Source organism: Heteronotia binoei, chromosome 16, assembly GCF_032191835.1.
Source record: "Heteronotia binoei isolate CCM8104 ecotype False Entrance Well chromosome 16, APGP_CSIRO_Hbin_v1, whole genome shotgun sequence".
NCBI lineage: Eukaryota > Metazoa > Chordata > Lepidosauria > Squamata > Gekkonidae > Heteronotia > Heteronotia binoei.
In genome coordinates, this window is record NC_083238.1 from 36,553,301 (window position 1) to 36,575,739 (window position 22,439).

Sequence of the window (22,439 nt, forward strand, 5' to 3'; positions counted from 1 at the left end):
TTTGCTGCTAAGTAGCCATGGCTACCCATCCAGAGTTACAGTCTTGACAACATATTCTCAGCAGTGTATTTTGTTTATATCTCCCCCCCTGCATCCCCATAGTTCTAAAACCAGTGTTTGATTCCCAACATAATTGCGGAGGGATAGTTGAGTGATGGTTGTAGCAAAACGAAACAGGGAGTCTGGTGGCACCTTAAACACTTAACACTTTTTATCTCCACAGACGGCAAGTCACAACCCACTTTGTCTACTACAATACACAGTATACTGGTCTTCCCTCAAAATCAACATGAAAACTCCCAGCTGGTGCAGAATGCTGCAGCTTGGCTGTTATTGGGAGCTAGATGGAGCATGCATATTATCCCCATTCTGCAGAAACTCCATTGGCTGCCCATTTGTTACCATGATTAATTTAAAGTTTTAGCTGTCACATATAAAGTCCTTTGTGGCTTTGGTCCCTTTTATCTGGCCTTTTAGCCCATTGGGCTTACACCATTCTCCTCTCCTCTATTTTATCCTCAGAACAACCCCATGAGATAGATTAGGCTGTGAATATGTGACTGGCCCAAGGTCACCCAACCAGTGGCTTTGGTCCCGTTTATCTGGGGACTCCTCCTACTGTGTTCCATCACAACAGCTTCACTTATCTGAGCTGGGCCTTCTGCAGGTGCCAACTTGCAAATGGGCAAAATCAACAGTTGTTCATACATGTGCTTTCTCTGTTGTGGGTCCCACTTTATGGAATGGCCTGCCTAAGAAGGTCAGGAAGGTTCCCATTCCCCTGGCTTTCCACACACTATACAAAACTTAATTATTTAAGAAGGACTTTCTGCACAGGTAATAGGGTTGCACCACACAAAATGGCTTACAAATTTACTTGAATAAATGATCAGGGATTGTGTTCTATGCTGCTGTATATAGTTTACTGTAAGTAGGATTGTATTCTGTAATTTTTGCACCACACAATTGGTCATTTGCTTATGCTATACTTCAGTTCTATTTTTTAAATTTATTGTTGGTTCCAGACTTCTGCAATCCTAATACATTGTTTAGTGAATGTCCCATTTTGTTGATAGTACTAATTCACTATGAGTAATCCGCCTTGAGTACCTGTGAGAAATATGGGCTGTAAATAACATAAATAAATGACTGCACAGGGAGGATCAAACACAGGAGAACACTGTTTGTCTGGCAATAAAGTATTATAATTACTTTTACTTTGGTGTATCCCTTTCATGGAAAGGAAAGGAAAGATCTCCGGTGCAAGCACCAGTTGTTTCCGACTCTGGAGTGACGTTGCTTTCACAAAGTTTTCACAGCAGACTTTTTACGGGATGGTTTGCCATTGTTTTCCCCAGTCATCTACACTTTCCCCCCAGAAAGCTGGGTACTCATTTTACCGACTTCGGAAGGATGGAATGCTGAGTCAACCTCGAGCCAACTACCTGAAAACCCAGCTTCTGCTGGAGATCAAACTCAGGTTATGAGCAGAGCAGAGCTTAGGACTGCAGTACTGCAGCTTTAACACTCTGCGCCGCGGGGCTCTTTCATGACTGAACCCTAATTTATGATGTGGGGTGAGAAGTGGGATGTAAACATGCATTTGAGCAGAAGAGAGCCAGCATAGTATGGTAGCTAAAGTGTCATACTAGGATCTGGGAAATCTATGTTCAAATGCCCACTCATGCCGTGGAATCTGGCTGGGAGACCTTGAGCCAGTCACACACTCACAGCCTTATCTATCTCATGGGGTTCTGAGGATAAAATAGAGAATAATTGTGTAAGCCCATTGGGCTAAAAGGATTTAAATAAAGTAATTTTTTATATATTAGAAGTGGCTAAATACTGTAGACAAGAAAAACTCCATGTAAGGATTTTCCAGATCCTAGTCTGTCTATGCCTTTCACATCTCATTCTTTTGGGGCATAAAATACTCTTCAAATTTTTGCAAACCAGCAGCAGAAAGGCAATAGTTGAGTTTTTGCTACTGCCATCCAACCTCCAGAAGTCTGGCAGTGTTTCAGAAAATTATAAGAAATTTAGGCAAAGATTTGAACTGTACCTAGTTGCCATAGGGGCTGGAGGAAAACCTGATTTAAAACATCTATAGTGTTGCATGTGGTGGGAGATGGAGCACTGGAAATTTATAACAATTTCTAATTTGCTGAAAGAGAACAGATTAAGTTCATTGTAATTACGTTGTGCAGAGTGGTAAAGCTGCAGTACTGCAGTCGGAGCACTCTGCTCACAACCTGAGTTTGATCCCAGTGGAAGCTGGTTCAGGTAGCCGGCTTGAGGTTGACTCAGCCTTCCATCCTTCTGAGGTCGGTAAAATGAGTACCCAACTTGCTGGGGGGGGGGAGAGTAAAAGACTGGGGAAGGCAATTGTAGGGTGTAGGAAAAGTACCAGACGCCACGCTGGCAAACCACGTGGAAGCCTGTGCTGCCTGCACCCGACGTAGCCCAATCAGCAAGTGCCTAGTGTCTCATGGCGTAAAGAGCATGTGCAGTCCTGTGGCTAAACTGTCCAATCACTGGCTTACACATGGATTTAAATAAAGCAGCGCTCCCGCCCTGGAGGAGGTCAGCTTTCACCCACGGTCATCTCGTCTCGTTTCCTGACTCCCACAGCTGGTGACCCCGATGTGATCAGCTCCCCGCCTCTACTCGCCCGACCACGGTGCACCTTCTCAGGTGAGTATGGGGAAAACATTGTCCAAAGAACAGGTAGCGCATGCGGATGAATTACGGAAATTATGTCAGTCACAGCAGCCCGACAGATGTCCGTCAGGGAAAGAGATCCTTGAGCTCCTGCGGGAGATAGACTGCCAGTGTCCATGGTATCCACAATGTGGTTCCATGAAGCCCAGTGACTGGGGGAAAATCGGAGCGGAGTTGCGGCAGGAACCCCGCGCTCCTATGTCTCTGCTCATAACTTGGCAGCGGATTCATCATGCTATTCGCCAGTTCACTCCGACTGATAACATCCTCTGTAAGCCCCCTGAGGCGTCGGGTGAACCCCCCCTTATCTCTACCCGGCCCTGGCCTCTTGGCCAGAGGCCTCAGCTCCCGCGGGAGCTCCCCAGACGGTTGTGTCTCCCAGTGAGCCGCCGGGCTCAGCCCTCCCGGCGCCCCAGTCCTCTCCCGCCATCCTTCTCAGTCCCTTAGAACGCTCCTTGGCTCGAGCCCGAGAGGCAGGGGAACTGGACTTGTCAGAGGATTGGGGTGGGGAATCTCCGGGGTTGTTCCCCATAACACGGACCCCGGATCCTCGGCACCCCAACCAGGTTCAAGTAACTTGGGCAGGGTTGCCTTATTCCGTCCTGAGAGAATTGAACAAATCCATTAAAGATTATGGCTTGAAATCTACCTTTGTGCAGGGGACCTTAGAAGGTATCGCACAAGGTTATTCTATGTTGCCCTATGATTGGAAGACTCTTGCTCGTATGATTCTGTCCCCCTCCCAATATGTCGTGTGGGACAGCGAATATCGAGCCGCCGCCATTGCTGCGGGTACTGCTCAAATTACTGCCGACCAGCTTTATGGGGCGGGACAGTTTGCTGACCTGGCTGCTCAAGCCCAGCTCACTGACGCCCATCTGGCAGGCGCTAAAGCTTGCATCCTCCGTTCCTTCCGCCGGGTCCCAGTTATAGAGAAGGCACAAAAATCATTCAGTGCCATCCGGCAGGGTAACGGGGAGCCTTATGGCGCCTTCATCGATCGCCTCCAAGAGGCCATCCAGCGGCAGCTGGATAACATCGAGGCGCAAAGCGAGTTGCTGGTGAAGTTAGGCTACGAGAATGCCAACACTGACTGCAAGCGGGTTCTGAGCTCTGTCGTCAGCCGCCCTGGCTACACCTTAGCCGACATGTTAACAGCCTGTGCTGAGGTGGGCTCCAAGCAGCACGAGATGGCGCTTCTGGCCGCAGCCCTTCGGGGAAATGGGGGAACAGGGAGTGTGCATCATTCCTTCTTGTGAGGAAGCCCCTCCCCCGGGGGTGCCGCTCCTAGTACAAGCATGGAGCCAACTCCCTTTTTCACTTCCGCCCGGGACTCCCGTCGTTCACGCGCTTCCCATAAGGGGGCGCGAGGGTGGTTTCTCTTCTTCTTCTGTTTTTCAGGTCGCTCTGGTGAACCAAGAATGGAAAACCCTTTGAGGGCCTTCTGGACACCGGAGCTGATATTTCTGTTCCTAATGTTTCCACAGTTACCCCCGGTTCCATTTGTAGTGGTTGGATAATTAAGGACCCTAATTTGTGGTTTTTCTGGGGTGGGGGGGTTGCCACCAATTTTCATCCAGGGGATTATGAGTGTGCTTCCGTTGGATTTCTTACTTTGCCTGTCACAGTGTTGCGTTCCTCACCTGCACCCCCGCGCCAACGACAACGACGGAGCCCGTTGGGACCAGGTTGCTCGGACACAGTGTTTGTGGACCCCCAATTGAGCGGGGGTCCCGAGAAATGGGGAGTGGGGCGAGCGGTCATTTCAAGTCTCACGGGTGTTCTAACCCTAGGAAGCTATTCTAACATAATTGCTCAAGAAAATCGAGCCTCTATCATTGGACTCACCTGTCATCTCGAGCAATCCATCAATGCAACAACCGCTATCATCCGCGATTCACAGAGCGAAATCTTTAGTCTACACCAGATCCAGCTACAGCATCGACTCGCTCTGGACTATTTACTGGCTCGCCAAGGAGGCTTTTGTAAAATCGTTGGGCCCGCGGCCTGTGAGGTGCGCTTTCTAGATCTCAACCGAACAATAGAGAAAGAACTGGAGCATCTGCACACCTTGATTGCAAATAACGCGCTCCACCCAGACTGGGACCCGTTTGCATGGCTCACCTCTTTCCTTCCAAATCTTACTTGGCTTCGGCAATTAATTTGTGCCGGTGTTGCTATTGTTATTTTATTGATTAGCATTTGCTGTTGTATTCAGTGTCTTCCTAACTTGATACAATTGTGTACACAATCCAAAGAATCATGGCAGCGACGAGCACTGTATTACGCCTACTACAAGCTTAAAAACAAAAAGGGGGAGATGTAGGGTGTAGGAAAAGTACCAGACGCCACGCTGGCAAACCACGTGGAAGCCTGTGCTGCCTGCACCCGACGTAGCCCAATCAGCAAGTGCCTAGTGTCTCATGGCGTAAAGAGCATGTGCAGTCCTGTGGCTAAACTGTCCAATCACTGGCTTACACATGGATTTAAATAAAGCAGCGCTCCCGCCCTGGAGGAGGTCAGCTTTCACCCACGGTCATCTCGTCTCGTTTCCTGACTCCCACAGGCAATGGCAAACCACCCCGTAAAAAGTCTGCCGTGAAAATGTTGTGAAAGCAACGTCACCCCAGATTCGGAAACGACTGGTGCTTGCACAGGGGACTACCTTTACCTTTTTAATTACACAAAAATAGCTTTAGGGGAGCTGTTGGGGGTCTCGTTTATTTGTCAGATATTTCATCCATTTATGATCAGAGAGTGCAAGTGGAAACCAATCATAAATCTCTAATTTATTTGAGAAAGCATTGAATGATTGTACTTTGAAAATGCAGTGTACAGTGCTAAAGTGACCAAGATATTATTTCATTGTGTCCCACACTCCTGGTAGATTCGTGTCTACAGCAGATGCCCTGTACAAGGCTGCACCATTTTTACAGCAACCAGAACAGATTTCTGAGAAGGAAGTGCAGGAAAATGTAGATCTGATAGTGAGGCCACTCCCTATTTCAAATAGAAAACTATAACAAAGATGAATAAGGGGGCGAAAGCTCAGGCACTGACAATGGAACAAGCCTCCAGCCCAACTGAGAGCCAGTTTGGTGTAGTGGTTAAGTGTGCGGACTCTTATCTGGGAGAACCAGGTTTGATTCCCCACTCCTCCACTTGCACCTGCTGGAATGGCCTTGGGTCAGCCATAGCTCTGGCAGAGGTTGTCCTCGAAAGGGCAGCTGCTGTGAGAGCCCTCTCCAGCCCCACCCACCTCACAGGGTGTCTGTTGTGAGGGGAGAAGACATAGGAGATTGTAAGCCGCTCTGAGTCTCTGATTCAGGGAGAAGGGCGGGATATAAATCTGCAATTCTTCTTCTTCTTCTTCTCTTTCAATAGTTGAATGGATTATGATTGGTAATGTCTTTCCTAATTCCCTTCCTGCCATGTTATAGAATTTATGGTATGTTCTTTTTCTAAAGTAATAATTTTACTCCTGAAAATAATCCTCCTAGCAATTTGTCTACATCTACATTTCCTCCTTTTGTGCCAGGCTATTGAGATAATGGTTATCAAGAAAACAATTAACTTTTCAGGCACGCTCAACCATCCCCACATTGCCCACATCCTACATCCATTCAGCAACATCCTTCCCTTTGTCTAGTACCTGGGAAAACTCAAGCATTACTTTTGCCAAGACCTCTTAAACCCATCATGTCATTGTCATATTGGCTCACTCACCCACAGTAGCATACCTTCAGGATACATTTTGGAGTATAAATACACTTAGTTTTGCCTATGCTCAGTGTGTCTTGCTGGGACATGCCAGGCCTGTATGCCACCTAGGATTTTATATACCTTGCCTTCTTAAAACACTGCTTAGAACCTTAACAAAACACAGATATTCAGAACAAAATATTAATTTAAACCACATACTTAAGTTTATGGGAAATGTGCATTCACTGGAATATGTGCTATAGAGCCTGTATTTTTACAAGATGTCCAATATATTCCTCATGCATGGCCTAGGACTTCTGACATTACCTGAGCACTAAGGACTGCAGCCATAATGCAATGCCCTAAAGTTTCAGTGCCCTAAAGGCAACATCTGACAAATCCAAAAGGGCTGCATAACATAACTTCACCAAGTTTTATTAAACAAGGGGTGAATTTAAACCCCATTTCTACAATTAACTTAAAGTTTTGCCACTAGTACATTCTATTCTGTGTTCTAAATAACATGTGAATGTTATATAGACTCCAAAAATGTCATGTGAACTCCAGCTGCTGTGTTACTTGGTTGCAGCAAAAGTAACAAGAATCTTTTGGCACTTTAAAGAACAAGCTTCTAGTAAAGCATTAACTTTAATAGGCTTGCATTCCAGTTAAGGAGTGGTAATTTTGACCAATTCCCCTCTTCCATGGCAGCTCAAAACACCTCCTCCCCACAATGCAGTTCTTCAGGAAAAATGGGGAGGGGGTAGAGGTTTCCCGTGGGAGGGGGCAAAAGTCAACCCCCCTTGCCCCAGTGGAAATTTTAAGAGATGATCCAAGCCATGGATTAGAGACCACTTCATCATAGACATGCAGTGTGTCCTTACTAGACAGAAATTTATATAGAAACTATGAAGAATATTTCTAATAGCAGTACACAGTAAGTTCCATTTAAATATTTTTTAATAATCTGTTCAGGTGTATTGTTTCATAACATAATTATTCTCCCATGTGAAAAGATTGTGTTAGAATAAAAATCTAACCACCTTCCTTTTCAAGATTTCTTATCATCATACATCCTTCCAAAATGGTGTAAACTGCAATGTTAGACAATCTTAGAATGATGTGCAATAGCTAGCTACTAGGGATCTAATTATATAAATTTAGGCTAGTTAAAGTCCACAATAGAAAAAGTACTCTGGGATTACCATGAATACATAAAACCAGTATTATCTATAGCACTGTTAGACAGTTTTAAAAACTTTTAAAAGAAGGGATTTTTCCTGAGTTGAAGTTGTTGATGTGAAAGCTGAGACAGTACTACAGAAAGGTACAGAAAGTTCCCGTATCAGTTTACACTGTTAATCCATTATTAATTATTTTGAATGTGGCAGCACAATAAAGAGAGGTTGCTGAATATTATTGTTGCAATACCATACAGAAGCCAGTTAAAACAATGGCAATGCTTTCCTTCTAGCCAAGTATAATACACTTTAAAACAAGGCAAGGTGTGAGATTTATCCTTGATCTGTTTAGGAAAGTTACAATTTTAGTATGGCTATATGCTTTGAAGCTTGCTGTTGATCTGAATTTATTGTTTTTTTTTAAAAACAATGTGTAATATGTTTGCTGCTGCTACCAAAAGTTTTGTTAAACAGGTTGGAGATGGAGGTCGACTAATTCCTGTTCGTAGCCTCAGCGAAGCTGATAAGTATCAGCCCCTCAGTCTTGTTATCAAGAAGAAAAGCTGTCTAATTTCCAAAAGATCCAAATTTATTTCAACACCGTTCAGCCTCAAAGACATTCTTCAAGGAGACAAAGAAATTTCAGCCGGTAAGGGTTTTGTTTGAACTTCTTAATTGCCTATAAAAAAAGGAATTTTCTAAATTTTAAAAGTATAACTGAGTGGAATAAATTCAAAACAAGATAGTGTCTAATTATGTAAAATAATACATTTTATTTATTCTTCGTATTTATATCCCGCCCTCCTCGCTGAAGCAGGCTCAGGGAGGCTACATAGTCCAAGCTGTTACAGAGAATAAGAAGTAAGATACCACATTATAAAGAAACAACATTTTAAAGACCTTTGCTTTTTAAAATGTAGCAAAAGTCTGAAGATTGAAAATAAACGTTAGGAATTTAAAGTGATAATCTTTTTGTGATTTTAAAATAAAAATAGGCTTATTGTGCTATGTAATCCCATACTGTTATCATAATACATAACACATACCATTTAAGTGTGTTAGCACATATTGTGTGACTCTTGAAGCCCCCACTGCCTGGTCAGCTGGCTTGGAGAGGGCATTTGTCTCTTTAAATCACTTATCCAAGCCAAGTCAGCTGCAGCTTGGAGAATGCATTTAAAGTTAAAGTTTCTTTCTTTCCACCTTTCAATCCTCCCTCCCTCCTTCCTTCCCTCAGATATTTGACATTCATGTCTTGTGGCTCCCAAACATCTGACATTTATTCTTTGTGGCTCTTATATTAAGCGAGTTTGGCCACCCCTGTACTAGCAGAAAGTGACATAAATCCTTTCTAGGATATTTGAGTCAGGATCATTTGGCCTGAAGTTTACAGAAGATGCAGACATTGGTTTTCAACTGTTCCCTTCTCATTGTCTCCTTGTTTGTTCCTGTTCTGCTTGCTTTGATCCAGATTTCCTCAGTTTATTTGTAATCTGAGATTTCTCAGAAAGGGTATTTCCAATGAAAACTAATAAAATACAGTATGCAAGCAAGTGAAAATGAATATCTTCCATTATGAAGCTTCCTGTGCCAGAGCCCATGACAGGTGGTGTGTGCTTCCTACAAAAATATCTAAGATGTGTTTTGTTTCACTTGGCTGGGGCGTGCGAGTAAGATTAAACTAGAAGAAGGGTGGGGTTGTTAACAATGCTTTAATATAAAGTGGTTTTATTCAGGGTTCGGAACATTTTATGTATATAGAATAAACATTGCCATGTAACAATATTTTTCATGTCGTGATGGATTAATATTCTAAATGAAATCAAAACCTTTTCATGCTTCAGTAAACAGTCTCTTTTTCACAGGTATTTCATCCTACCAATTACTGAATTATGAAGACAAATCAGATGTTACACTCAATGGAAGACGAGGAAATCACATCAGAAATTCTGTTGGGGTCAATGTTGCTGGATCAGATTCTCTTGCAGTGAAGGCTTCATTTGGTATTGTAACTAAACACGAGGTTGAGGTACCAACATTGCTCAGAGAACTTACTAGTAGGTCAGTATTATTTTCACTGTTTTACTATTACAGTTATTTTCTAGCTCCATTCTTCCAATGAATATTGATTTTCAAAAAAGGTAAAGGTAGTCCCCTGTGCAAGTACCAGTCGTTTTCGATTCTGGGGTGACGTTGCTTTCGCAATGTTTTCATGGCAGACTTTTTATGGGGTGGGTTGCCATTACCTTTCTCAGTCATCTACGCTTTCCCCCCAGCAAGCTGGGTACTCATTTTACCGACCTCGGAAGGATGGAAGGATGAGTCAACCTTGAGCCGGCTACCTGAACCAGCTTTTGCTGGGATCGAACTCAGGTCGTGAGCAGAGGGCTCCAACTGCAGTACTGCAGCTTTACCACTCTTGCACAGGTCCCCTGTGCAAGCAGCAGTTGTTTCCGACTCTGGGGTGACGTTGCTTTCACGTTTTCACGGCAGACTTTTTATGGGGTGGGTTGTCATTGCCTTCCCCAGTCATCTACGCTTCCCCCCCACAGCAAGCTGGGTACTCATTTTACCAACCTCGGAAGGATGGAAGGCTGAGTCAACCTCGAGCCAGCTACCTGAAAACCCAGCTTCCACCAGGGATCGAACTCAGGTCGTGAGCAGAGCAGTACTGCAGCTTTAACACTCCACCACGGGGCATATTGATAACCTATATGCAATTTTCACTAATGCAACATTGAATAAGTTTTTAAATACCATAACTGAAAATACTGCAGGACTGTGAGAACAATTTTTCTATTTATTTTAGAAAAATTAATTTTGATCACTGCCTTGTTCATCAGTCACAAGAAAGTAAGAAGACAGTTCTATGTGTGGTCTCAGAAAATATTAGAACAACGCGGCAGTGTTCACTGTCTGTGCATGCTGGTATGAGAGGCGACACAATGAGGGTGAGCATGTTTTGTGATGTTCCTGATGCATATTGATATCAGACACAAGCAGAGTCAGAATCACTTAAACACATTAACTTAAGTGGAATTGGAATGGAAGAATGTGACATTGCTTCAGATAGCAGTGTTAGGGAGCAGTGCTAAATCCATGTTGCTTTGTTACCCATATGTGTAACATTTCCTCTGCACAAGGACTGGGGATCATTTACAATGAAGAGATTTACAAAAGAAAAAAAAACCAGTTGCTCAGATAAATTAATTCTAATATTTCCAGTGTTCCAAGAAAAATGGACTATAAAAAAATCAAGATAATATTTTGATATTCTCCGAAAAATATGTGTATGGCCTGGAACAACTTGGATTTTTATGACATTGTTATTGTTGGTGGAAACCTGGAATTTTGTAGAGTGCCTGCATACACCTATTTATATTGGAATGTATCTATGGATGAGTGCCTGTGAGCACACTGTTGTGACTTTTGAGCTGTTTGCTTGTTCAGCTCTAGAAGTTCTCAGTGATTTATCACATTAGGAAGATTGAAGGTGATTAAGTTGCATAGATTAGAACATACAACACAGAGACTTTGATTGGATTAAACTTGTTTTTTATTATATAATATTTTTGACATTGTACAAGAGTTGTTAAGATGTTGTTATCTCGGCATTTCCCTTTTGTGTCAGTTTCATATGCTGAGTTTCCCAATTTTTCGATTGTATAATGACTGGAGACGGCATATGTGTGTGCTTTGATTTACACCCATAAAGCTGCCTCTTCCATGGAGATTAAGGGGGAAATCTTGTAAGTGCTGGAGTGTTGTACTCACAAAGAATTTTGGATAAGGGCAGTCACTTCTGCTGGCTTGTATCTCAGTTTTCAAGGCCATTTTTAGCAGCAAACTTAGTATTTTAACCAATGGAAATGTTTGATCCAGTATGGATGGATAGTAGGCTTGCCAATCCCCAGGTCCCAGCGGGGGTTCTTCCGCTTTCCCAGGCTGTTTCCTGCCCCCAGTCAGCTGGCCGGAGGGGGAAGCCCTGCCCCCAAAGCCACCATGTGACTTACCGCCTCTGGAGACTCCAGTCTCCAATTGGAAAGGCTTCCTCTTGGGATGAAGTGTCTGTATTAATGGGAAGAAGCTGGCTCCAACTCGTGAGTAGGCTTTTGCTTTTGACATGTACTGGCTGCAACTCCTGACTCACTTCAGAGTCGCCAGAAACAGGGGGGGGGGAGCGGGGGGGAGAACATCTGCTGAGCACTTCATTATTCCCTATGTGGAGATCGTTTCTCATAGGGTATAATGGGGAATTGATCTGGAGGTTTCGGGGGCTCTGGGGGAGCTGTTCTTTGAGGTAGAGACACCAAATTTTCAGTATTGTATCTAGTGTTTCTCCCCAAAGTACCCCCCAAGTTTCAAAACGATTGGACCAGGGGGTCCAATTCTATGATCCCCAAAAGAAGGTGCCCCTATCCTTCATTATTTCCTATGGAAGGAAGACATTTAAAAAGGTGTGCTGTCCCTTTAAATGTGATGGCCAGAACTCCCTTGGAGTTCAATTATGCTTGTCACACCCTTGTTCCTGGCTCCGCCCCCAATGTCTCTTGGCTCCACCCCCAAGGGACAGCACACCTTTTTAAATGTCTTCCTTCCATTGCTATCCATTAGGGTTGCCAAGTCCAATTCAATAACAACAATGAGGAGGATAATTTTCAACTTGCTGGAAATTTGAAGAGAGTTACTGACGTTGTTGAAGTGAGTTTCAGAAATTACTTAGCCTAATGTGCTTTTACTTGTCAAAGTTTTGATTTGAGCCCTGACCTGGATAGCCCAGGGAAGCCTGATCTTGTCAGAGCCCGGAAGCTAAGACTACCTGGCTACTATTTGGATGGGAGTCCTCCAAGGAATACCAGGGTTATGATGCAGAGGCAGGTAGTGGGAAGCCACCTCTGGACATTCCTTGCCTTCAAGCCCCACTAGGGTTCGTCAGAAGTCAGCTTAACTTGATGGCAAAAAAAATATCTAAAACATAAATCAATAAAAAAGTTTTGATTTGCAAGAATTGTTAATGTAATCTTATATTTCTTTTAAAACCAGTTTCATATTATTGATGAACATAATTACAAAGGACGTGACAAGGCTATTGTCTTTCCCGCACATACAACTATTGCATTCAGTGTATTTGAACTTTACATTCATCTGGATGGTAATTTTGGTAAGTAATCTGCTTATTCTGCAATCACAATTTGCTACTGTTTTAAAAGGCAATGTATTAAAACAACCAGGGCTTTTTTTGTAGCAGGAACTCCTTTGCATATTAGGCCATACAACCCTGATGTAGCCAATCCTCTTGGAGCTTACAGTAGGCCCTATACTAAGAGCCCTGTAAGCTCTTGGAGGATTGGCTACATCAGGGGTGTGTGGCCTAATATGCAAACAGTTCCTGCTACAAAAAAGCCCTGAAAACATTAATAGTGCAACCTTCTGTAGTTACACCATTCTAAACCCACTGTAACCAATGGGCTCAGGACTGGCTCTAGTCTGTCTGACATCTTAAACAAGGCTAACTTCTGGCGACCCCCCCCCCCCCGGCAATGATAACATTAATGAGTCACATGGGGGGCACCCAATTTGACACCCCCAGAAGATCAAGCCCTAGGCAATTACCTAGTTTGCCAAGTGGCAGGGCCAGCCTTGAATGGGCTTAGAATGGTATAATGCTGCATAGGCTTGCCCTGTTCATTTATTATTTCAGCACTGAGGTGTGTACAGTCTGCAGAGGGAAGGCGGCACAGTATAGCTGAGCATGTCAGATTTCAGAAGCTAAGCAGTGAGGGAGACCATCAGACCACCTCTGCTTCTCACTTGCCTTGAAAGTCCCTCATTGGAGTTGTCATAAATTGGCTGGGACTTGATGGCACTTTACACTTTACACACACACACACACGTAATCTGCAGTGATACAATAGCCTTATTCACATATCAAGGATTCACTTGCTAATCTCTCAACACTGTATAGCTCACATACACAATAACCTGTGCCAATTTATGTTAAAATGACCTGCAATGCTGACAATTCATTTGTATCCATTTGGAAATGTTGGCATGAAGGAGTGCAATTTTTTCAAAAACAAGGGGTACAGGTATATAAAACATTGTACCAGCCAGTTTGGTCTGTTCTTGCTGGAAAATGTTCTCAGCACTTCATGTGACAGGATATAACATTTAGATATTTGCTGCTTGCAAACTCTGTCCCCCCCCCAAAAAAAGTTTGATGCCATAATAGACAGAAGTACCAAACAAACATGCTTTATATAGTGTTGTTCAGCTCTTTCTACAATGGAGCTCAATATGTCTGCTGAGCTCAATATGGCTGCTGCTCTAGGGTTAAATTCTCTGTCGGTGTTCTCCAGAACTGCTTCTTGCCATGCATGCATTCATGTAATACTTAGTGTCATGCAGTAGGGTGCAGGCAGGGGAAGAGACCAAGTCCAAGCCGGGGTCTGAGTCAGAAAGCAGAGAGGGAACCACAAGGGCAAGTCCAAAGTACAGAGTCCATGTCCAATCCGAGGTCAGAATCAAAAGAGCAGACCAGGAACCAAGAGAGCAATGTCCAAAACACAAACCAGGAGCAGGGTCGTTCAAAGCCTGGAGTCAAGAAGCCAAGGGATCAGGTTTAAAAGGCAGACTGAGGTGGAGGCAAATTATGAGATAGACAAGTTGCTTCCACAGAGGCTCCAGCCCCGAGCAGGGGCTAAATGGGCCTCTGATGGTGCTCCAATTAACAGCGGGGAAGCTCCCTCTAGCATTCAGGGTTAATCAAACGCCTTCCCCATTGGCTTGTGTCTTTTCTCCAGGCTGCTAAGACACGGCATAGCCATTTCCTGAATTGAACTCCTGGTGGGGGAGAGTCAGGCAGGCTCCCCTGCTCCTCCTCCTCCTCCTCCTCCTCCTCCTCTGCTGCTGGGTCAGGGTCAACTTTAGAAGGTGGAGTCCATGGAATTTATTATTTAGATATTTATTTTATTTAGTACATTAAACTTCTAGATCACCTTCCCCTGTAGAACAGGAGTCAGGGCAGTGTACAATGGTAAAACACACTCACAGGGCTTTTTTTGTAGAAAAAGCCCAGCAGCAACTAATTTGCATATTAGGCCACACCCCCTGGTGCCAAGCCAGCTGGAACTGTGTTCCTGCTAAAAAAAAAAAGCCCTGCATGCTCATAATTCAATTTAAAACAGTAAAAGTACAATTGGCTTGATTAGATGGTGCTGGGAAACTTCAGATTTCACCACTGTCTCGTGCGGAGGAGGAGGCAAGAAACAGAAGTGCCAGATGGAAACCATTGCCATCCTCAACGAAATGCCTGATGGGACATCTTTGCCCTACATTCATGCTGAGCAACCTTCTCTCCCCCAAACCTACCTTCCTTAGGCTCCATCCCCAAATATCCAGGAATTTCCTGCCCCAGATTTGGGAACCCTAGTGGTTGCCAGTAAAAAAGGTATTTCCTCTTCTTCTCTCCATCAGAAATAACTAATTAAAAAAAAATGTGAGACATGATGTCAACACACTGCAAATTTCCCCACCCATGGAAATAGCAGCTACATGGAACATGGTTAGGGAAACTTAATGATGATGTCAAAATCATGCATTTTGTAAACATTATCAGAGGTGAGAGAAATTGAATTATTCTTGTCAGCAGCCTCATTCCTTCTGTCAGGGCTTTTTTGTAGAAAAAAACCAGGAACTCATTTGCATATTAGGAAAAAACCAACCAGGAACTTCTTTGTTCCTTAGCGCAGGGCTTCTTTGCAGAAAAAAGTCCAGCAGGAACTTATTTGCATATTAGGCCACATCCCCTGACACCAAGCCAGCCAGAACTGCATTCCTGTGTGTTCCTGCTCAAAAAAAGCCCACTTCTGTAATATCTAAATTCAGGAAAGGAGGCAAAACTGATTCATCTAGACTCTAGATCAGGGGTGGGGAACATTTTTTCTGCCAAGGGCCATATGGATATTTATAACATTATTTGCGGGACATAAAAAATTATCAGCTTAAAAAACAGTGCTCCACCAAAGGGGAATGATTTAGGCCAGCAAAATTAATGCAAACAATTGTTTTTCTATTTGAAGTCATGTGGGGAGAGCCTAATCTGGCACGCACACACACACATATACCTGGCCCGCCGCCCTAGGCAAATGCATAGGTCCAGGGCTTTTTTGTAGAAAAAGCCCAGCAGGAACTCAGTAGCATATTAGACCACATCCCCTAATATTAGCATATTAGGTCGCACACTTATTAGCATATTAGGCCACACCATCTGAGATAATCAAGTGCAAACTGAACTGTGACAGTAACTTTTCCAGGCCCTGCAGCAATTCTGGCCGGCCCTGTGATCCCTGCCTGGCCCTGGGGAGGCTGCTGCACAGCACGGCTGGGTCCCTCGATCCTCGCTGGCGAGCCAGTCCTCAGAGAGGCTGCCACATGGCTCGGTTCGGCCCAGCAATCCCCGAGGGCCGCACCCCTGCTCTAGATGAATCAGTTTTGCTTCCTTTCCTTTTTCATGCCCTCATTCTCCTTCCTTGTGGTTCTGGCACATAATGGCTTTGTACGCTAATGCTACACAGCACCACACAATAGCTATGTATACAGCCATAGATACATAATGCTTTTGCTCTTCTTAGGGACTGCCAGTGCTCTCCCTCATCTGTTTAACGTCAGCGGTGCAGCAAATATCCTATACTCCCAAACCATTCACTAAACTTCAGGCGGTGCTCACCATAGCTGGTACCATGGTGGGTTGAATCCAACAAGCTTTCCACTGGTGAAAAACGGAGTTCCTCGTTGACCTCCAATAAATCTATGCTTGAGATTATGGGTTCTGCAGTAACAAACCCAGTGGGAAAAGAGCTGTAATAAGGAAGGGAACTGGATGAATTTGAGTGAAAAATCTGCTGGGATCCAATGCAGCATCCTTGCACCCTGTGACAGGGGTGGGCTGGGAAGTTAAAATGGCCTTGGAACAAATCAAGCTGAATGGCCATTGCTATGCTGTCAGTGTAGGGTTGCAGCTCTGGATTGGAAATTTCTTGGAGATTTGGGGGTGGAGTCAGCCTTTGGGGAAGGGGAAAGACTTCAGTAAGGTATAATACCACAGAACCTACCTTCCAAAGCAACTATTTTCTCCAGGAGAACTGATCTTGATCACCTGGAGATCACCTATAATTCCAGATCTCCAGCTGCCACCTGAAGGTTGGTAACCTTAGTGCTGCAGGGCCACTGAGGCTCATCAGCACCAGCAGTGGGCACTGGCTCCCCCATTGCCTCCTGGAACCTGGTGGCAGTGCAGGAGGAGGTCATTAGTAAGCTAACACTGATTTATCATTATCATTTTAAAACTGAAAGGTCTGGGCCAGCTGGTCCCTGAGGAACTGGCAGAGTTGCTGGAGCTTAGTTCTGCTTACTCCTTGCTGTCAGTGTCCCACCAGGAAATTCTTCTGTAAATTAAATGGCCAGTCCATCCCTGATTTGTAGTGCTGTTGCAATGCCATGGATTGCCTTGTATTGCAAAATGACTGGAATCACATCAGATGCTTGATATCTGAATGAGCATTGAAGTGACTGCATACCATTTGGATACAATCTAGATGTAGGACTTCAAGTCCAGCAAATGAATCTGTGCTTGGACGCTTGCATTTGTAGTTTATTTTACTTGTGTCGTTTCCCACCACCCAAACAAGAAATTAATGCCGCTTTTCTGTTATGATTAATAATATCCATACCATTATTGTATTTATTGTTTTGGGATTGTGCTACTTCTAAATATTCCAGTTTGAAATATTATATATATTATGTATTTTTTTCAGAGCTCTGTGTCACTCCAGAATCAAAAGGAGGATTCGAAAAATGGCCAGCGAGATCATTTTCTTTAATCAGACTAACGAACAGTCTGTTTCATCGAAGTATGGTGTTTGATATTTATGTGCTTGTCCCACATTTGTTTGATTAGTGATTTATTTAACTTTTGGTTATAAGGTTAAATGCTAAGAAAATGATTTTTTTTGCACTAGAGCAATAGCAGCAGGGCAACTACTGAGCCTAATTAAAATAATGGCAGAGATTTCAAAATATGCATAGAGCATCAATTTTGAATTATAAGTAGCACAACACTGACTTTGCTTATTATAAAAATCTCACATTTTAAATCGCTTTAATTGCAGACCCTAACCATATTCATTGTACAGCTGGATTATGATTAGCAAATTAGCAAGGCATTTTATGATGTATGATAATAATCGGTTAGCTTCTAGTGAAAGGGAACCTTAGGATCCAACTTAACGTAATAGTGGCATAACATGGCCATATTATAGACTTTTAACTGTTACCTGTCTTTGTAATCCTGAGAGCAAATTTGCGGTGAGCCAGTATGGTGCATTGTCACAAGACACTTAGCCTCTAACCTGCATTTCTTGTGTTATACAAGTGTTTGGTTTTGTGCCAGTGGATTTCCCTAAGGATGAAAAGATTCAAGGGTTTAAAATATTTAAAATGTTAAATGCTGAACTTTTAGTAGAGCAAGTAGTCACAAATATAATGTGTAACTGATACAGTAGAACCAGATTGTTTCTTTTGAGAACATGGTATATTCTAAAATTAGTGTAAAATGTGACCAATCTCCAACCAGTTTCTTTTCAGGTTCACCATTTGCCATACGATATGAATACAGCACTCTGTGTTTTCTTGAAACGCGAGTTGTGACTGCAATATTAGCAACTAGTGTGTCCTGATCATTCTGAATGAAGTACGACAAATGTGATGTTAAATCCTTGAATGGCAGACACCTTTTGGGGGAGAAGAAAGGAGAAATTTGGGGTGGTTATTTCATTCTGGTTTTAACCAAAGATTTTTTTACAGTGTAGTCCTCCCCTACTATGGTTACTGAAGTCAATGAAGGGTATAACTCTGCTTAGGATCGCACCGTTAGGTGTTAATATTATAAACCACCTTGAACCATGAGGAAAGGCAGAGTATAAACCTTTTAATAAAAATAATAAATCCTAAAAATTACTGTAGAGTTAGAATGTTGGGAGCAATTCATATTTCTTTCAGTGCTTAAAATACATTAGAAGTTAGAAATCTCTATTCTTGGTGTGTTTTTTTGCAGATAAAAGGGTAATGGATATCATTGCACACCCAGATAATTACTTAGACGACCTTTTTGCAGACTACTATGAAAAGGCTGCGAGCATGACTGACATCTCCGCAAACTATCTCCGAGACGGGGCTCACGTACGAGTTAATTTACTCAATAGCAACATCCCCAAAGGTCCCTGTTCCTTGTGTGGAATGGGGCGTTCTAAAAGGGAAACAGTCTATGGCTGCCTCGAGTGTTCTTCCAATGGACAAAAGTTTGTACGACTCCACGCTGTGCCTTGTTTTGACCTATGGCACAAAAGAATAAAGTAAGATTTTCTGTAAATGCCTTAGGGATGACTGTGCCACAGACTTCCTAGTGAGTTTTAACAGCACAAAAACATGAAGCCACAAATTATTTTATCTCCTTTTGGGTTTTTTAAGCAATACTTTTAGTAAGATAAACACCAATTCAGAAACAACTTCCCAGAACCATTTTCCAAATGTGTTCTGCTCTGTGGTATTCCTTTCATACTGAATAATCTATAACTAGCTGTGCACTTTAGTTAGAATTTCAAAACAGGAGCTGCTTATATTTGAAATGGCACATATTAGTAATGTGTGTATTTGTCCGAGTAATCTGGAAACATTTGCTTTTGTCCAAAGAAAACCATGTGTTTTACCCTAAAAATGTCACTGTTAGATGGCAAGAAAGCATATGCATTATTTATTGATGCTATAAATATTTAATTGAAGTATCCGATGGAGAATGTGTTTGTGTTTGCTCTGTTTAAAGATACATTTAAACACACAGAGAGAAAAGCTATAAGCTAGTGCTGAGCAAATGTTTAGATTGCCAATGTCTCCCCATCTTATACTATCCTCTTACTCCATATTTATCGTTAGTATCATTCAAACTGAGCTGGTTTTTAAATGTTGTACTTGCTATAATATAGTGCCTTTTGACTATTTCAAAATTACCTTTGGTTTTGTAATAAAGATGTACCATTTTGAAAAAAGACAACACTCCATTTCTCTAGCCATGTATCTGACGTAGTTTTCAGATTGTCGAACATGATTACATCCTCGTCATTAGATGGCGCTGTTCACGGCCGAGTTCAAGATTTCATGGTTAAAATGGGCACTGCTGAAGCCTTCTAGAGTGGCAGCTGTGTACTTCTCTGCCAGAGCATTTCTAAAAGTAGAGGGGATTAAATATCTGAGCCTCTTGGGTATGAGCCAGAAGTCTTGGATTTCTTACTTATTCTAATGCCCCCAGTTCCAATTTGCAAAGGACAGTGCAAGTCTAAACTTGTGCTAATCAAAAGATGTACGTTTTTTTCAGTAAAAAAACTTCAACACCATGGACTTTGGTTTTCCAGGAAGGATTATAGGCTTGCTGCTTCTCTTTGCTTTGCCAGTATGCTGAAAAGAAACTTTTTATCATCATTCCCATACATTTAATTAAGGGACATTATTCCCAATACGCTCATTTGTTTCTGCCTGGGAGCTGGTTTTCAAGATTAATTAAACTGCTGAAAGGTGAACCCTACGGTAGTAGGACTAGACTGAGCAGTAATACCGGAGGTGACTTTCAAAATTCAAGGGTCCACCATTGGCAGTTTGCTCATGTATGTAAAAGGATGTTTGTGTGCGGCTTTTGCTTCAAAATCCCTAGCTGCTCCTAGGCTGTAATTCTAAATGCTGGATTAACAGCACTGAACAAGGGATCAGCATGGTCATTGATAGCATCAGTCCAGGACAGTTTTGGATCCAGTGATCTGTCAGCAGAAGGCCCTGATGTGAATCTTCCTTTAGTTCCCTTTCTCCCAGGTGTTCTTTCTGACCCCAGGAAAGTTGATACTCACGGTCACAGGACCCATGTACACACAGATCATACAGATCTGGGGAATCAACTGTTCTGGGGTTAGAAAGCAGTGCCGTGGAGAGGATAAGAAGGGAAAGCTCTGCAGTCCTTGTGCCTGCAGATTGCTAGTTCCAGTCCACTGAAACTAGGTTGCTCTTTCTTCCTACTCCCAAACCTTACAACACGTGTTTGCTAGTTATACAGCTAAAAAAGCCAAAAATAATAACCAATAGCTGTATGGGTACATATCCCTCTAGGCCACAGTGAATTATTGTATAAAAAGGTCTTGATACTAATACCTAAAAGGCAGAATTTTCAAAGTAATCCCTGCCAATGTTTCAACTTTTCTGTGCACATTCATTTTTTAATATATCATGCCGACAGGTTCAGAACCAAACAATCCTTGGGAACTGGAAGTTGATTTTTTCTTGGGGTGGGGGTGGGGGTAGGAGGCCTAAATCTACAAAACAAACTTATTTATTCTGACTGTGGCTGAATTATATGAACTGAAAGTGTAAACTGGGATTTTGCATGTCAGCTTGTGTGTGCACACAGGATTAACATCTTGCAATTGTTTATATGTTCTTATCACAGTTTCCTTAGACCAGGGGTGTCGAACTCATTTGTTATGAGGACTGGATCTGACATAAATGAGACCTTGTCAGGCCGGGCTATGTGTGTCATAAAATGTAATGCCAGGTAGCAGTGATATAAACTTTATAAAGAACACAGACAAGCACAAAGATTTTTTAAAAGCTTAAAATAAAATATGTTTAAAACATTAGCACTCGTTGGTCTTAAAGGAGCTTTCTTTGTATCTCTCCTGTGTGATTCAGGGAACTGGGAAAAGGAAGCTCTGGCTGTCTCCTTCCTTCCCCAGGGGATCAGGAGGGGGAGAAGCCTCAACCAATAGAAGGAAAAGAGACTTGGCTCAATAGTTCTGCTGTATGATTGAGAGAGCCTGGCAAAGCAAGCTATTCCTCCCCCCTTCCTCCCCAAGGGAGGAGCCTCAGCCAATGGAGAAAATTGAGGCTTTGCTCTGTAGCTCCTGTGCAATTAAGCAAGCCTGGCAAAGCAAGCTGTGATGCAGAAGGAAGCAAGAGAGAGGGAGAAGGAAGCAGATGACAGCCAGTTGCTCAGGGGCCTGATCCGGCCCCCGGGCCATGTGTTTCATACCCCTACTTTAGACAGTTTTCATTGTGCTTCTGTAACTTTGTAAACTAAAATGTGTCTCCTTTGGAGGGTTAAAAAAAAAAAAGATCAGAGATCAGGCACGCCAGATCTGTGCAAAGTACAAAGCCAATAATGACTTCCCTCTGCATTAAAGGTACAGAGATTTCTGACCTTTGCATTAATAGCACATTGCTTAATAGTCAGGGGGGGTGAAATGTTCTTTGCATACTACACACATTCATTAATGCCCCCCCCCACAAATACTAGCTCTCACAATGTAAGTATGCATTGTTATTCCAGTCTAAACCCTTTGAGTTCAATAGGGTTTCAGTGGAATATTTCTGAATAAGATGGCTTCAGTTTTAATGAGAAAGCTGATGTACAAGAAACACAGCAAAAGTATACAGTATGCCCAAAGTGAAGCAATGTCAAGCTGCTGCAATTGCCTAACTCTTTCCCTATAATTAAGTCAAAAGCCTGATGCAGGGCTAACTATATGCTATGTATGGTATGATGGAACCCAACATGTTAAGAAAAACAGCTTAAAAAAATGGGGAGGGGAACGAAAAGCAGTTGTGGCAACTCACCCTTCCTTAATGCCAAATCTATAATCTACATGGCATTTTCCCCAAAAGGATTTAAGATGTGTAGTGTTTTGATATATAAATATCTTATGTTTTATTTCTTTGTGTTTATGTTTTATATGTATACTG

General features: G+C 42.8%; 1 protein-coding gene across 1 annotated transcript; it reads left to right on the plus strand.

Annotated features, from left to right (window-relative positions):
* Window positions 1–7,594: 7,594 nt before the first annotated feature.
* On the plus strand, window positions 7,595–19,705 carry PJVK (pejvakin). The gene is made up of 6 exons (XM_060256909.1): window positions 7,595–8,253; window positions 9,470–9,665; window positions 10,414–10,555; window positions 12,648–12,765; window positions 17,420–17,515; window positions 18,718–19,705. Exons 1-6 carry the CDS (start codon window positions 8,034–8,036, stop codon window positions 19,017–19,019), a joined length of 1,074 nt encoding a protein of 357 aa, XP_060112892.1. The 5' UTR covers window positions 7,595–8,033; the 3' UTR covers window positions 19,020–19,705.
* Window positions 19,706–22,439: the final 2,734 nt, after the last annotated feature.

Excerpts from the sequence above, each read along its gene's own strand:
- PJVK (XM_060256909.1), top strand. The coding sequence starts at position 8,034 with ATGTGTAATATGTTTGCTGCTGCTACCAAAAGTTTTGTTAAACAGGTT. Across the intron at positions 12,766-17,419 it reads TCATCTGGATGGTAATTTTG|AGCTCTGTGTCACTCCAGAA; the intron begins GTAAGTAATCTG and ends TATTTTTTTCAG. Across the intron at positions 17,516-18,717 it reads GAACAGTCTGTTTCATCGAA|ATAAAAGGGTAATGGATATC; the intron begins GTATGGTGTTTG and ends GTTTTTTTGCAG.